An 18,512-nucleotide genomic window follows, 5' to 3' on the forward strand; every position below is an offset into this window, starting at 1 on the left:
GAAGTCTATGCCAGTCCCCTCACTCTTAGCCCCCATACTGTGTACACACAGGAGAGCTATTCTGTATTTGTCCTTCTGACGTCATAGTCAGTTTTATATGTATCTGATGAACCGGGCAGTTTTCTGGAATATGCAGCTGGCATTCCAATGGAAAGACAGAGATGAGACGGGACTGGTAAGGTTTATCAGCAGAGCAAGGAAACACACACACATCATGTCATGATGATGAATTGTGTTCAGTGACAAATTCTGCTCTGGTACATCAATACATTCTCAGTGTTTCACTTGGTTACATTCAGCGAAATAGTAGAAAAGAAAATTACAAATAAAAAACCTAGAGCTTATTCGCCAAGTATATTCATGCCCCTTGAACAAAACGTATTGTACCTAAATTTTACACAGCAATACAAAGGGGGGGATTTACTAATTCTGGCGCAAGCACGACTGTCGGCATCGGAGATCAGTCTCCAGAAAGCTCAACCCGATGTATTGAAGTAGCGCACGGTTGTAAATAATTAATGGGTAGACGGAATTTGTCAGTCGCGCGCCATAAAAATGCCGACATCAATGAGATGTGCACTAAAATCTGACATGGACTGCGCCTTAATTTTGCTTTCTGACAATTTTTTCCTGGTCTATTCTGCACCAAAATTTGCACCTAAAAATGGCGACAAAATACACATAAATGTGACGGATAATGTGGAAAAGTTAGGCCATGCCCACCTGCGCCAAAAAAAGATGGAGGAGTCGGGATAGTCGGAAACATGTGTTCTTTCTGGCGCAAACTCATTATAAATGATCGGCAACACTTTTGCGCCAAAAAACCCATGAGTTCCCAACAATTTTTTGACGCAGGTTCGATCATACATGTCCCCCAAAGCATCAAGTATTTGTTGAAAGTAGACAGCCCCTTCAATTGCTTTTTGAAAATTAAAAACTGAAAAATGTGGCTTGCATATGTATTTAGCCCCCCTGAGTCAATAGACGAATAGACACCCGTGAGTCTGTTGGAGTATTTCTCTTGGGTCAGGATGTTCCCCTTACAGAGACTGACAATTAGGCCACGGTATAGGCGTGTGGAGACTTATAGCCATGGATGCTCCACTAGGGGGATTCTGGGAAAATATTTAAAGTTTTCCCAGCTCTGCACATCAACAGACTGGAATTTTATCCGTTTCTTCCTTATAGCATTGCTCTAGCTCAGTCACATGTTGGAAAACGTTTGTGAACCGCAATTTTCAAGTTAATCACAAATTCTCTATGATGTATAGGTCTGGCCTTTGATAGGGCCATTTTAATACATGGATACAGGCAATCCCCGATTATAGACACTCGACTTACAGACGACCCTTAGTTACAGACGGACCTCTCTGCCCACTGTGACTTCTGGTGAAGCTCTCTGGATGCTTTACTTTAATCCTAGGCAGCAATGATCAGCTGTAAGTTATCTCTAGTGAAGTTTTATTGATAACTTACAGGACAGCTGGAAAAATTGTAAATGGGACAAAAAGGTTTTTGTCTGGATCTACACTGATAAAATATATCAGTTTTGACTTACATAGAAATTAAACTTAAGAACAAACCTTAAAGAACCGATCCTGTAAGTAACATGGGGACTGCCTGTATGCTTTCGGCTCTATGCTTAGGGCGGCAGTCCTGCTGGTTGATTACCATATTTCCGGTCTTAAGTCTTTTTTCCGCCAGGATTAACCTGTATTAAGCTTCATAAATTTTCCCATCAACTCAGACCAGTTTCATGTATCATTTAATCGTTTCCATCACATGTATTAATAAAGTGTCTGCGCCAGTTTTGTGTCGTGACTGCACTGTGTCCAAAAAGACACCCCGACTAATTGTGACGAGTGCCACAATTCTGCAGAATGAACAAAGTACACGAACAAGAAAATGGTGCAAACTTTCAGAGCAGTACAGGGGGCACCAGATTCATGAAGAACGTGCACCAGTTTAGAGTAATCTGGCGCACCCAGCACACTCCCCAGGAAAACTGTACATAGTGCAATTTGCACTGGTCTTGATAAATGTGGCCCATATTTGAGCAAAAAACCTTCATTTTGGTCTACATAACTTTTTAAAAAACAACTTCTTATGGCTGCCTTTTAAAAATGTCTCCTCCATAAAGGGCAGATTGTGGAGTACATGATTAAAAAAGCTGTATGGGAATATGAATTATATTTATATATGGCTGAGGAAGGGCTTTAAAAAAAAAATAAATTACACTCACCTCCTTCCCCGTTCCTGTTCTCCCGCATCACTGCCCATCACTGCTAGCTTCTGTATCCAGAGGTTGCAGTGATGCGCTTCTACATCGGTGAACCTGCTACTACATGAGTTTCAGTACAGTAGCGTGGCTGTGTATGTGCATTTTTTATTTGCAAAACATGTTACAGGTAAGCTGTAATACAGTTTGCCACAACCTTATCTTTAAAGAGGATCTGTCACCATATTTTGACCACCCTGAGTAACAATGCCTGCTGATAAAGGGTTACAGGTCCTTCCCATATCACCTAAAATTAGCTGCCTGTGAGGTACTGTACCTTAATTACAAATGTTTCTCTGATATGCAAATTAGCTTTTCTGACTCTGGTACCTGTGACTCTTCTCTCTCAGGCTGGCAGTGAACCACGCCCCATTATTTTGACTGACAGCTCTGTGTCTTATATCTTCATATAACTGCTCTGCCTCCTTGTATTTAGGGACCGTCTGCTAATATTCAACTACAGACATGTAAAGCTCTATGCACGGATGGGAAATATTGGGGGTCATTTACTAAAGGCCCAAATTGCGTTTTTACGCCGCGTTACCCGTATTTTACCGATTTGCGCCGATTTTCCCTGAATTGCCCCGGGATTTTGGCACACGCGATTGGATTGTGGCGCCGGCATGCACGCGATGGAATTCAGTGCAGCAGCGACACCTAGTGGACATTGGGGGAACTACCTTAGTGAATCGCCGGAAGACCCGAATCCTCCACACAGAATGCGCCGCTGGATCGCGAATGGACCAGGTAAGTAAATCTGCCCCATTGTGTCCATTTTTTTACACTGTGCCCTGTGTGTCATTCAAGACATGTGACCAGTGACAGCATCGCAGGTCCTTTAGCCTTCAAAGAATAGCAAACTTTACACCTCTTTGGGGGATGAAGAGGAGAAGAAGTCCATGGAGGCTGCTATGACTTCATGTGGTTAGATACATGCATGGGGTTCAGTTTGCTATTGTTAAGAGGCTAAACGTCCTGAGATGATGTCACTCCGGTCACATGACATGAACTGTGACCAGTAAGGAGGCATAAGGCATGGGGAGGAAGAGATGGGAGGGGTCGGCGGAGCAGGACAGGACTCCCTCTGATGCCAGGTAAAATAAGATAAAAGGTGACTTATGGGCGTGTAAGTGAAACAATTTTTAGCTAAAAGAAGGGGGTCAGTCGGTTAATAGAGCTCTAAAGAAACCTGTCACTGGCTGTATATGTGCAAATGTGGTGACAGGTTCCCTTTAAGGCGTCTTGTATGTTGAGCTGTTATGGTGCTGTTTGTTCACTAATGCACTTTATGCAACCTCTAATACCAGCTGAATTTCTATTAGTTTACTATACTAGATAGGTGATTTCTAAAGGCAAGTGGGCACTACGAATGTTATTATGGGATATCAGAGTACAGGGGGCTGAATACATGTGCACTCCACGATTTTCAGGTTTTTTTTACTTGCAAAATCTGGAAAATCTTGTATCATTTTCTTTAGACAAATACTTGAAAATTACTATTGATCACAAAAATTCTACATGTAAGTGTGTGGCTGTAACATTTTAAAGTGTACAGAGGGTATGACTATTTTAGCAATCCACTAAATATGTGAAGCACCTGCCTATATGGAGTTGGAATCACTGGCCTAAGACTTTGTGGATTTCTATAAATGTATAATGGAAATGCTTTTACTTAGCCTCTTTGATCTCAATCTCCCACTGTAAATGGCCTTATCCATTCACTTTATACCTTTTCCTTTTTTATTTATGCATTGGTATGTATGATCATAATGTTTCTGTAGTGATAAACACTGCTACAGTGTAGATAATAGAAGGCGGTAAGTGTTGCCGGTGTTCACCAGAGGGCAGCCTTTACAAGCATAACCTGCACTGTGAAGCAGTGGGAAAATAGATAAGAAAAAGAATATCTCCTGAAAATAAGGTTGTGGTATTACTTAGTTATTGTATTTTGTGTCTTTCATTAAATATTGTCAAAGTGTAGTAAGCGTATTGATTACATATATACCAGCAACCAAACACCATCTCCCCATAGCGAAAATTGCAATGGGACACCTGCTGTACAGTAAGGAGTGTCTATGCCTCCCAGATTCATGACTTAACCTCCCTGAATGAGGAAACACGTAGGAGACAGAATAAGGACAGTGTAAGGAAGGGTTGGGTATGTGCAGTATTGGGGCAATCCTTATAAGGATGAATATTCCACCAAAATACCATTGAGGGTCAGAGAATAGGGAATGACATTTGAGAGGAAGAGAATGAATGAATTAAAAACACAAACAGACTGCAACTATGATATTAATGTTTTTATAATCTCTAAGTGTGACATCACTGTGAGTATTATCTTGGTACTATGTCCCTTTATTATGACATCACTATGTCTAGAATCGCTGCACTATGACATCACTGTGTGTATTATCTCTGTACTGTGATATCTCTGTGTGTATGCCTGTACTGTGACATCACTGTATATATTATTCTTCTATGCAGTCTCCCAGCTAGCTCTCTAACTCCCCTAGTATTTATCCTTAACTCTGCTGCCCAGCTAATCCATCTGTCTCCTCGATTCTCCTCTGCATCTCCTCTCTGCCAGTCTCTCCATTGGTTACCCATTGCGCAATAAATTCAGTTTAAAAAACTATCCATGACTTACAAAGCCGTTCACAACCTGTCCCCTCCATATATCTCCATCACCATCCAATCATCCATCACCATCCCACACGTAATCTCCATTCCACACAGGACCTTCAGCTTCTATCCGCTCTATGCTCAACCATATCACCAGGACTCATAATGTGCACCCCTATACTCTCTACTAAATAATGTGCACCCCCATACTTTATACTAAATAATGTGCACCCCTGTACTCTCTACTAAAAAAAGTGCACCCCCATACGCTCTACTAAATAATGTGCACCCCCATACTCTCTACTTTAAAATGTGCACCCCATACTCTCTACTAAAATATGTAAAAATCCAAACCTTCAAACGTAATCTAAAAAACCCATCTGTTTAGGATTGCCTACAATATGCAATAACTTCACAGCTCTGCTCCCTCACCTCATGTCTCCCTCACAGGGAGGGTCCTCCTTCCACTTGTTTCAGATCTCGATAGTTTCTGTTTTTCTACTTGCATTTGTTCTTGTTTTTAAGTATGTGAACCTCTTATTGATTGTACAACACCGAAGTGATGAGGGGGGCATGGTCGCATGGGTCCCGACGTATTATAAATCCCCCCCAGTGTTTTGCTATGGGGCCCCATGATTATTACTTATTTTCTAGTATGGGTTGACTCCTGACAATAAAGGGACTACACTGGTAAAAAGTTGTCAATGCATAACAGAAACCACCAGCTGAGAAGACCTTATAAAGTGATGACATGTGCTAGCGATATATAACTGTTTTCCATGTTGTTAGATATAGCATCTTCTATTATGTCTGCTTCTTGTCTCTTTTACTATTATTTTACATAGTATTGTACTCTGTATGTTTTTTGTAAAATTTCCACACTTCTTTCATTCTGCCATCTCTTTCACCCTTTCTCCCTTCCCCAGGTGTCTGCCATATCTTACAACAGTCCTTCACCCTTTGCACTTCATAGCAGCTGCTAACCTGATGTATGCATAACCTGATGCACACAGCAGGATACGCTGGGCAAGCACAGATGATAGTCTGGGAAAGAAGATATATTACAAATATAGAATCTTAATTGAATGAATAGCAAATCACTAATTACTTCTTACACTGAAAGCTAAAAAAAAACACTAAGGGACACATTTACTAAAAACAGTACAGTGTGCAGTTTGCCTGTGTAGTGTAGAGTGCGCAACATTCAGGATTTCTGACCCGACAGGGTACACCAGGTTTTTTTTGTGAACCTTTAACATAGGGCGTGCAACACATTTATGTCGAACTTTACATGATAAATGTGGCACATGGTCCAAACGAGCACCGGAAGTGCAGAAATTTGTGTTGCATGAAGAATAATGCAGCCGCGCCACGATACAGTTGTGTGTAACACATATAGGTGGCACAGGCACTTCTTAAATACATGTGCAAGCTGTGTGCATCTAAAAGAATGTGCAAAGTCCACCATAAAACTGACACACGGCCCTTAGTAAATGTGGGCCTAAGAGTATGAAATGGTCAGTGGTTTTGTTTTCATGTCAGTGTTTTCTCACTAATATATTCAGTGCAGCCTCAAATTGTGACCCGCAACCTCTTGCCAGGCAGTGGCAGCATAATGAACCAAAAAGTTTTTCTATGATAATAATAGTGATTCTGTTTTTATATAGCGCCTACAGTGCTATACAAACCATGACAAATTGGTCGCTCTCCGTATGGGGCTCACAATCTAAGCAATCTACCAGTATGTTTTGGAGTGTGGGAGGAGACCGGAGGACCCGGAGGAAACCCACGCAAACACAGAGAGAACAAACAAACTCTTTGCAGATGTTGCCTGGGTAGGATGTGTGATGGAGAAGACCAGTGGTGCAGGAGCCCAGGTGGTGGTGAGTACATCTGACATGTGCTCACTGCTCCTGGGTCCTCTCCATCTGACGGTACATATTGATAGTATGCATTAGCATCAGGAGCAAATCAGATGGTCCTCTCCTACTCCTAGCACCTCCCTGCTCTCAGACCTGATACTGGTAGTTTTCAGTAAACTCAGAGCAGAGCAGTGCACGGAGCATTAGCAGAAAACAGATGAGGAGCAATGAAAGACAAGTATTTTTTTTTTCCTCTGAGGTCTCCATCATTATTTGTGTCTGTTTTGGTGATCTCCATTATTCTTTGTCTAAATTGGGGGTCAACATTATTATATGATTCTGCTCTGGTATCTCCTCTTTTTTGTGTCTGCTTTGTAGTCTTTTTTTATTATTGTCTGGTCTAGGATCTGTATTGGTTATTGTCTGATTACAATGTGGCCTTTATGATTTCTGATGTGCCATTTTTTTTGCAGTAGAGTGTGGCCTTTTGAAGTTGAGTGATCTGCTTCCCCTGGACCAAAAGTCGTTGTGCAACCCTATGACAGACCTAGCCTCTTTACTGATTGGCCACCATGCTATATTCCTTTTCCTGTTTTTGTCTTAAAAGCAAGACAAATGATCTTTTGTAAGGTGATGGTTTGGTCGGTCTTTGACGGTCTTCATTGTAAGAAGTGTTTTACATACTGAGACACTCCCATATACAGTATGTATTCTGCCAGGGTTTCAGAGAAATATTAACACTTATGAAGGTTGGGAATTGGGCACAAGATCGGAGTACACGCTCAGGAACAGGGTACATGCTCATAAATAGGGTTCAGAGTACAGGCTCAAGGTTAGGGTACAGGGTCTGGAATTGGGTACAGGGAACAGACTCAGATAAAGGTTTGGGTTTCCAAATCAGATATGGGGTTCAGGGTTCCAAATCAGGTAGGATACAAAATTCAGGTTTCCAGATCAGGCAGAACACAGGATTCCAGGTCAGACAGAATATAGGATTCCAGATCTGGGTTCTGTTTCAGATTGGGGACCCAAGGTTCTGGTTCAGGGAGGAAACAGGATTACAGGTAATGTAACAGTTCACAAGAGGGTTCAGGGCACCGGCTCAGGTACTATTACTAACAGTAATACTACGGGTCACAGGAGAAATTGTAACCTGCCCTGAGTGAACTTTGTCCTGGGAATTAATCCAACCCCTGGATGCCACCCCCAGCAGCTAACCACTTTGCCCTTTATTACCCAACCCACAGCTGAGACCAACACTGAGCTGCAGATACAACCATCCAACTTCCCAGGGATGAGTTACTGCAAATTAGCTGCCATGGGTGGGGCTCACAAGCTCTGAACTCAGCAGCCAAAGCCTATTCAGAGGATTCTGACACATCTTATTTTTAGATGTACTATATTTTAAATTCATACATGGCACAAAGTTTTAATGAAACTCCGTCTTCTGACCTGCAAGCAGCTGGGTTAGTGAAGTGGACATCCACTTTAAAGGGACCAACAACCCCAATGAGTTAAATGGGTTGTAGAAATGGGACCCTCATTGGCAATGGGTTTCTGATTAGTAATTACTGCATGGGTACTGGTTTGGGGCACAATGATATGGGAATTACGATATATGTGATACACAGTTATGTGGGCACTGCTCTGTTGAACTGCTGGACATAAAGCTATAGGGTTCTGGAGTATACCATATAGATTTTAGGAATTTTTAGAATTACTCAAACTGGATGATACTATAGACTTTAAATTCAAAATGATTTAAAACTCTTCATTTCAGATGAGAAAAGATTAATAAGCAGTAACATACTTTCAAACACATTTATGTTGTATTTATGTAACTGCATGTGCATTTATCATTTATTCTCAGCAGAGTGCTATAAACCAAGAAACACAATTATGTAAATGAGTACAATTTCTCGTTATTGGTCTGAGAGAACGCGGAAATAGATAACAGCTTAACAAAGCAATCCAAACAAGTCATTTATGGCCATCCACACGTTAGAGCAGAACTATCTCCAGGAATTGATTTCAGAGCACGATTCGCTGCTAGGAAACAATATCAATATGTGTTTAGAAGAGATAAACAGGAAAGAAACTTTTAAATAACTTCAGTGATTCAAAGTTTCAAAACATTATTATACTAGGATAAATATATTCACTGTAAAGGTTCATTATGTGAATAATGAAGGTTCCTTATAGTGAATACATCTCTGATTTCCTTTTGTATCTTTTTTAAACCACGTGATGAAAAATCTCTTTTTTCTGTTTATATTTTCTAATTGTAGTGTTTTTTTATTTTACTTTCTATGACACCTGCCAACCTTCTCTTCTGTTAACAGCATTTAGTGATATGCTGTACAGTAGCTTCATGGCAAGAGACTGCAATAGATTACAGCTGATTAGTTGAGGTCTATGAGAAAGTTTTTTAGAACAAGTGTATAAAGAAGGCGGAACTCACCGAGAGTCATCAACAAGCAAATACAGGCAAACCCCGGGTAATGTGCAAGATAGGTTCTTTAGGTTTGTACTTAAGTTAAAATTGTATGTAAGTCGGAACTGTATACTTCATAATTGTAATCCCAGTCAAAAAATTTTTTGGTCTCTGTTGCAATTGGATTTTAAAAATGTTGGGTTGTCATAAGAAGCAAGATTAACAATAGAGCTTAATTACAGACACCCTGGATAACAGTTATAACTGTTTATAGTAGCCTAAGGCTAAAGTACAGTAAATTACCAACATCCAGAAGTCTGTAACTAGGGATCGTCTGTGGGTGTTCTTAAGACCTCCTGTACACGGTCGTACACCATCCACACAACGGAATGTGTGTCGCGCAGACGTGCTTTCTCACACCATATCATATAGCACAACCAAATAAGTCATAACAATTTTGTTTATACAAAAACATTCAAGTCAACTGTATCATTCATGCAAATGGGGCCTGCTACATTAGTCGTCAGAATTTATCTGACTTCCCATCTTAACGAATCTTTATTACGCCTCCTGCTTAAGGGACATTAACCTTTTCGATTCCTGCAAATCTAAGTACGTCCAAATTGCCAGCATGGCGGATGCAGAAGTGCTTAATGAGGAATGTGGGACCATGACCAGTTGTAATAGAGGTGCAGTGCTCCCTAAAACCTACCGTATATAGTTTTGCAGAAATAAAATTTCTGGCGTGGACAGGAGATTACATTAAAAAACATAGTTTGATGTACAATTCGAAAACTGCCTCACTGTGTGCCGAATACTTTTATATTTTTAAATATTTCTTTCTTAAATTATTCTGGAAATGATTGCAGTGTCCACAAGGGAAATTACTATTAGGAATAAAGCGATGTAACCAAGTGCTGCTATTATTGATGAATCTGCTTTTGACAAGTTCTTCTCGTAAAATTCTGCATCTTTGAAACAAAATAAGAGGTTTCTCTACAGTTACCTGTTTTACAGTACTTGTGGATAAAATGACCAGTCTTTATAAATCACCATACAAATTGCTTTTTTGTGTGGGCTGAACTGGAAGGAAAATGGAAAAAGTCTGATATTATGAGAATTCATTTCTTTCTGTTTCTTAGTCCCCTCCCATTCTAGTAACTCCCTTTGGTAAAAGTTACTGGTCTTATTTAGGTGCTTTCAAGTATGGATTTGGGATATTCTTTATTGAGAAAACAGCTTTCTAAATCTTATGAAAGATGTATCTGTACTATTAATGTGGCATAGTCGCAGAATTTGACTGTAAGCGACTTAGGGGGTGAAAACTCTCAAAATGTAACAATGAATTGGTGGATGTTTCTCTATAGACACTAATACATCCTAAACCATTCACCTGGATGGTAGCCAAGCTGGAATCCTCCTGCCATTCTATAACACCTAAGGCTTTTCGAAATGCATTAGTGTCTATAAGGTAAGCTGGAATCCCCTCCAGAAGTGGTCATAATAGCCAATCTAAATATTGGCATAGGGATTCCGTGAATGACCCTATTCCTGCCACAATGTGACAGCCACAAGAAGATTATATATTGCCAAAACTATTTGGAACTTGTATTTTCGTTTTAGGGAGCACTGCACCTCTACTATAACTGGTCATGGGGATATATTAAAAATTCCCAACCTTTGATGATTGAAATAATGAATGCATGGCAATAAAAGCTCTATGCAAAAAACAGTGCACTTTATTTTACTACAGGAACTTAGTGGCATATATGTTTATTGATTTTCTTGCACAAACTTGCTCATAGAAATTGAAAGTTAGACTAAACAGACTAAAGGTTATTTGCTGGCTTGGGTAACACCAGAAAAATTAGTAATTAGTATATAGAATCGTAGACATCTGTACAGCCTAGGCTAGGGTAGATGTATCAATCTGCTTACAATATGAGAAAAAGGGGGACACCGACTTTCAGACGACCCCTTACAGACTCCTTACAGTTACAGACGAACCTCTCTGGTTACTGTCACCTGTGGTGAAGATCTCTTGATGCTTTACTTTAGTCGCAGGCTGTAATGAATTAGTGTCTGTACCAGTGTCTGTAATGAAGTTTTATTGATTATCCGCGTTCCCAGGACAGCACAAAATTTTGAAAATCCAATTGTCACTGGGACAAAAAAAAATTTGTCTGGAGTTACAAGTATAAAATATAGATCTTCCAACTTACATACAATTTCAACGTTAGAACAAACCTAAAGAACCTATCCTGTATGTTCTTAACTGCACCAATCCATAGAAAAAGATCCCTAGTGAAAGCCATCAAACAAAACCTGTAAGAAAATTCCACTGCATTTGGAATTTTCTTCCGGCTTCCTAGTACAATGCATGGAATAATACATAGTTCCAATAGGAAGTACAATTTGTGCCACAAACACAAGTTCTCTTATGTCTGTAAATGGAAAAATAAGTTAAAGAAAACCTGTCATCAGGAATCTGGTTTTTAGCTGGTGACAGGTTTCAAAAACCTGTGCTATGCTCATTTTAAAATGTCTTTGTTATTATTCTAAATCATTCCAGTCATTTATAATAGTTTGATTTTCATTACCTGACTCCCTGCCAGCAGCATGTGAGTCCTGGGGGTGCACTGAAGCCTGTGTGTGCCTGTGTCTCCTCACACATTCTTCCCCTTCTCCACACCATCCCTCTCCTACAGCTAGTGCGGTGGGGTGAGGGAGCTGGATGAGTGTGGAGGAGAGTAGACTGAGACAGGCATACACAGGATACAGCTGCCCCTTCTCCCCGGGACTTGGTTACCTGCTGCTGGCAGGGAGCCAAGTAATGTTAAATAAATGTATATAAACTACTGAAATCATTCAGAATGCTAACAAAGGCATATTTAAAATCAGCATAGCATAGGATATTGGAATCAGTCATCCGCTAAAAATGACATTCCTGGTAACAGGTTCCCTTTAAGGCTTTGGAAAGGAGAGGAGTAAAAGACAGAAATGCAAAAAACAAAAAATTGCTGCATTTGTATATGGCTAAAAATTCTGTACCGTACTGTACCCCAATTCTACTTAGATTGTTAAATTTGGAGAGCAAGGATAAAATGTTCTGCAAAGTATATAATTTGCTTGGATTTTGCATTCCCTGATTAAAGTGTGCAGAATATCAATAATCACCATCATCATCATCAGTACCAACAAATCAAGTAATATTCCCAATCTTCACTTCATTGTTGTTTAGTGTAAAAAACACTAAATGCAGGAGCGGAGCGCATCAAAAAGACATATCTGTCTGGCTCAGGATAAGATCTCGATTTTCTCCAGGATCAATAAAGCTATAACAACAGTAGCTGGTAATTCCTACAGAGAACGGACTCTCCTGGAAGCAAAGGGAATCTGAACCGCAGCCAGAATGGCTTGTCTGATACTGAAGCTGCCGCACTTGATGATTTCATTTTCATCATAAAGAAGTAAATTTGTCCTACATCAACATTGTGCCCATAGGGAGCAGACTGCAGTTAACCTTGTCCTCTGCTGTGAGATAAGAAAGACGTAGAAACTATATCAATATTCTATGCACCGACATCATTAAGTAATAATAAAGCCAGTAGTGTCTGAGATGCTTTTATCTATATTTTATTATTGTACTGTAAATCTCCAACTAATCCATCCACACGAATGACCACCGGGCTGGGCAGCAATACAATTCTCTTAGAAAAATCATTTGGTGGAGTTATGTGAAGTAGGACGGTGTTATTATATATTGGTACTTGAAATATGTGCCCATGTAATGAGCCTTGAAAAAGGAACATTTTATCTGCCATATCCCTGCTCATCATTGGGAGGGAGGCCGGGATATTGATCAGCTCTCAGATGGATTACTGCTAATGGATAATGATGATGGAAAGGGGTTGTGGAAGTGGTTTATCAGGGGCTGAACATTTCATTTACACTAAAGTGATGATTTGGGTGCTATCTTATGTTGCCTGTCACTTGCCATGTTACAAATATACCTTGTTTTTACCATTCATCTCTAAAGGTGATGTTTGCGGAAGAGGAGTGGGAAATGTTCAATTTCAAGGTTGGCATCACAATAGATGTTAGTCCTGTTGTTCGCAACGCTGCTGTATTAGCACTAATAATCTCAATCTGACAGCCACAGCATGTATAAAGCGACACAAACAAGAAAACTACTAATATAACTCAGATTGCAGTAATAACAGTCAAAATTATTCACTCTTTAATTATATGTTAATGTTATCCTTTGAATGTGTTTTGATGAAACCAAGGCATTGTTTTGCTCTGGTTTATGTACTTAGTCTTTAATCTTCCCCTCTTAAGAAGATAAATAACCATTCATGAGTATAAGATTTATGGTACTATACACGTAATATATTTCAAACACATTTTAGTGTGTCTTTCAAGTCAAAGGATTCTTGGCTCCAAGCAGGAAATCCCAGCATGACTAAGTGCAGGAAGTAGAGTAGTTTCTTCTATGAGTTTATAGTTTCTAACGCATCTTTATGAAAAGTCGTTATCAAAAGTACTCTATAAGGCTCCATTCATAGCCTGCTTTCTCCCTCCATTGTTAGGTATATGTGAGGATTATTCCTGATGTATCCTTAGAATCAAGGGTATCAGTGTATCCCAATGTATGCTTATACTGTATGACAATACGATATGTTTACTGTTTTATCACTTTCTCCCCTCAAAGTTGGATGAGGAGTGAACATTGGCATAAAGCAATGATTTGCTGCTGCCGAAGTTCAGGGAGCCTCCAAAGTGATATAACTGTCCATATCTCGACAGTTACATCACTGGGAAACATCCACAACGTATTGTCAGCGGGGGCCGGGGATGGGTGCCATACCGTGGCATCCGTACCCCACAGTCTCTGAATGTAAACTTCTCATTCTGGCTCTTTACACAAGATGAAAAAGGGCAGTCAATTCAAAACATAACCCCCAGTCAGTGAATTAGCCAGCTCACCCGAAATCTTCGGTCATTGAATTTACTGAGTTACATGGTGCACGAGATCTTTAATACAAAGCCATCAGACAACACTTGTAAAAGCAGGAAATACTTGGCACTTACTGGACACTCCAGTAATTCTTAAAATCGAATGCTTTTATTCCATTATTAAACGCGCACAAACAACATGATATACAGCTAATCAAAGCATTTTGACACTCCGTATATTTATCATGGTCCTTTACACATAGAAGTTTGATCAACATTGAAATTCCACACCTATGGACGAAATATATACTGAGCAGACGGAGGCAAAAACAATGCCTCCATCTGCCAATATAAAGCTATGGACAAGTTCTGAATGTAGTCTAATTTCTTAAGTTATCGGTTATCGGACACCAAAGATTAAAGGAGAACACAGATCCCAATAATTGTCAAGCAAGCCAATATATTATACAAATGTCTCGGAGTGATTGTCCATTTTTTATCAGTGTCTTTTTGTTGGGCTTTGCTCTAGATATTATAGAGGTATGTGAAAATTTTGATTCGCTCTCTTTTTACTTGGACTCACTGACTGATTTTCAGGCCGAATTGTATGATGGTGGCAACTGGCAGCAGTACTACCTGGAGATATCCAAGAAACAACAGATTTTACTCACATTTTTACTTTGGTTTCCAGCGGCTGCTGACAGCTAAGGTATTTTTCAGTATTATTATCTACATCCATGTCCTCCTGAGGGCTGTAGAAATATAAATATAAGTAAAATCATGTAGCAACAAAGAACTTTTTCAAGACACTAAATGTAAAAGGATTGTCCTGGATTAAGATTATTGACAGACAGTTGTTAGGATTGGGCATCATTGTTAGACAAAATGAAGTAATTCGGACAAAGTTGCATTACCCTGCATTGTCACAACTCAGATGCAATATCTATGGATCAAGTAGTATTATACATTTTTAATCAACATCAAAGGCTGCAGCTCTGAGCCAAACAAGCTCCTTTAATTAGGTCATTGGTGGCTGTGTCAAGAGTCATACCCTATTGATCTAATGAAAACTTCTTTTCATTCAGCTTGCAATAAATGTAGCCAATTTATAATAAATTGAATTATTTAAATACCGCATTCAATGGACAATAAAGGTATATTCTCAAAGCGTGATAGTATATAAAGCTGGAAAAAGACGCAAGTCCATCAAATCCAACCTTTAAGATTTAAATATAATATATTTATTCACTAAATATTTATCCATAAGTAGTAACATGTTAAATATGTGGCATTATTGTAAGATCACCTTTGTATGCTGGTAAAGTATGGCAGAAAATGCGCTGCTGACTGATTTGGTACATGGTTGGTATTCTGTGCTACACTAGTCAGAAAACTTCTTTACTTTAGTCCTGACTGTCTTGGTTGATTTTCATGTTGCAGCAAAAGCTTACCGGTAACAGCAGTGTTAACCCACTGATCAAAGAAATGACGGCTCATGGGCGAGGATCATCGCTCCCCAAAGACCTGAGGCTGTCTCGTTTTAAACCCTTTTACAGCACATTGTAATGAATAAGGAGGAAAATCCCCATATACTGCCATACTATAGTATAGCAGTATATGATAAGATCCATCAGACAACCTAGGGTTAAAGTACCCTAGGGAGTCTGGAAAATAGTGAAAATAAAAATTAAAAAAAGTTGAAAAAAAATTATAATAAAAAAACCTAAAAACTCAAATCACCCCCCTTTCCCTAGAACTGATATAAATATTGATAAACAGCAAAAATCATAAACACATTAGGTATCGCTGTGTCCAAAAATGCCCGATCTATCAAAATATAATAACGTTTTTCACTGTGTTTAACCCCCTAAGGGAAAATAGCACCCAAAGTCAAAATGGCACTTAAGGAAGGGGTTAATGGACTTGCATCTTTTTCCAACCTTATATACTATACTATGAACTATAACCGTGACTCTAATATCTCATAAGAGGATTGCCTGCCCATTTCTCATTGCTTGCTATAAGCCTTCTGGACTTCCATACACTTTGATATTTTGACCCTTGGTAAACTTCTGGCCATTGTCTCTTGAATCTGTACTGCATTGTCCTTTAGATTGTGACCTGTATTTATACAACCTTTCTTTTGTGTTTGTTTCTACGTTTATAGTCTTTGACACAGGAAGGTCACATCCACCAGTTGTCACCTACTATTTAGGATAAGATAGGCAAGCAGCTTTCTTTAGGGCTTAAAGTCCATCTCTGTCCTTCCTTTTCCATCTGGTTGTCCGTTCCCTAGTTACAGTTATTTTCTGTTATCCCCTCGTTGTGTCTGCTCTCATGAAACTAATTTCCAATTACCACTTATCACCATATTGGTGAATAGACAGATCTAATAGCATGCTGTCAATCAAATTAATTTGTCATTATTTGTCTATGTACAAGGCTCACGGCCAGGGAGATACTTTTGGATTAGTGCCCTTTTTGGGGTCTCTGACAGTCTTTTACATGAGCTTCAATCACTTACTGCTGGCCTCTATCAACCAAATAAAAGTTAGAATTTAGTTTAACTCCCACTAATTATTCTCAGTGAAGAAAGTTTGTTATTTACCAGAAAAACTCATTGATTTCCCTATCTGCACAAGTTCTCATTATTCTCAAGTAGAGATAGAAGGAAACTTTACCTTTCTCCAAAACAGGCCCCGTGATGGATTTGTTCAAACGAGTGCTGAAGCCTTCCGACTTCTTCCTGGAAGCAGAGAAAAATATGGATAAGTTCTGGTGTATATTCATATATTCCAATTCATGAAAATATTTAAACTGACCTTTATTTTAGTTTTGCAAAATAATGCATACATTTTAAGTATGCAGAAATACTAAATATATACAGCGTACCGAGAAATATATGGAAACTGGAACTGCCTGTCAATGAGTTTGACAGACAGGGAGAAAAAGGCAAGGGGGGATACATATCAATGCTGATTATTTTCCAGGGTTGACCTTGTCAATAGCTAATTTGCTGCTTTACTCAATAACCCGTCGAGTGCCACAACAAAATTAATGAGTAAAACAAATCCATCCTTAAAGCGTTATCTGTAGATTTATGACGGCTATCATCAGTCACATCAACATTCTTATAATTGCTCCTTAACCCCTCTCTCCTTCCATTTGTCTTTGTGGCTAATCCAATTGTGCTTCAATAGAGAGCTGCAGAACAGAGACGTCTGACAAGTGGATTTTTCCTTCCACAATTCAAATAATTCTTTTCTTATTAAAATGTCTGCATACATCAAGATACCCTGAGTCCCTTCAGAACATCTGAGTGACAATGGGATATGACTGGCAGCCAGAGAAAGATAAATGCTGCTTTTTTGAACTTCAGAAAGCTGGAGGCATGAATATTTTGTTGGGTTTAATGAAGTAAAATCAGAAGAAAATATTGCTTTTGCTTTATTCAGTTTTATTTTGCTTAAAGGGGAAGGATATAGTCCTCAATTATTTTACATTATTATTAGTATTTCCTTTTTCTCTTTGAATCCTGATACTTAATCATCCATCACCGAACACCAGAGCCAGTACAAGAATTCAGGTGGGTTCTTAATCGTCTACTGGTTTCTAATAACCGCAGGCAAAATATGGAAAATAGAGAACTTCAAAAATACCTTAAAAAATAAATAAATAAATACCGCTGCACGTTACAGCAATCTCACATAAACATAATGCAGCAGCATTGCCGTGCCTGTGTTATAGGCTGCTATGCAGGTCAGCCTGGAGAAGGACAGGGATTTAGGTAGCTATTACACCTGGGTAATTTCTTAGGCTATTTCTCACTACAAGCAAAGAACTTTGTGAACTGGTCATAATAAACCTCGACGGATCGGCTGATTTCTTATGCATTTTTATGTCATAAATTTACCGTGGTCCGGGGCGAAAAGGAATAGGGGTTGGTGAAAGAGCTCAACGTTTACATTGATCTGCTGTTAAATGACAGTGGAAATCAGTTTCTACTGCCATTTTTTTTCCCACAGCGTACATATGGTATTTGGATAACTCCTATACATTACACTGCTACTGTATAACACTCAGAGGCGTAACTACAGTGGTAGCAGCCATAGCAGCTCTTATGAGGCTTGTGGAGTTAGGGGGCCCCGACACCCCACCTGACACGCTAAAGTATGGAGGATGTGCACCATTATATACATTTTATACTGTACACTGTACATCATAATATGTATATGTATAACAGTGCACATAATGTATAGTATATAGCATGAATCGGCAATCTTTTATCTCTATTTCCTGACTTCTACGTCCCCCATGTGGCCAGCAGCTACAGGGACATATCTGTGTAAGTGTA

The 18,512-nt window shown here is 39.3% G+C and overlaps 1 protein-coding gene across 1 annotated transcript in view; it reads right to left on the bottom strand.

Moving 5' to 3' along the window:
• The window catches only part of SCHIP1 (schwannomin interacting protein 1), a 290,784-nt gene that overhangs the window by 216,247 nt on the left and 56,025 nt on the right, over window positions 1–18,512 (bottom strand). Inside the window, exons 2-3 of the mRNA XM_072142912.1 lie at window positions 16,840–16,904; window positions 14,830–14,910 (exon numbers count right to left, since the gene is read on the bottom strand). Coding sequence (XP_071999013.1) covers window positions 14,830–14,910; window positions 16,840–16,904 — 146 coding nt within the window. The remainder of the gene's footprint in view (window positions 1–14,829; window positions 14,911–16,839; window positions 16,905–18,512) is intronic.

Source organism: Engystomops pustulosus, chromosome 3, assembly GCF_040894005.1.
Source record: "Engystomops pustulosus chromosome 3, aEngPut4.maternal, whole genome shotgun sequence".
NCBI classification, from domain to species: domain Eukaryota; kingdom Metazoa; phylum Chordata; class Amphibia; order Anura; family Leptodactylidae; genus Engystomops; species Engystomops pustulosus.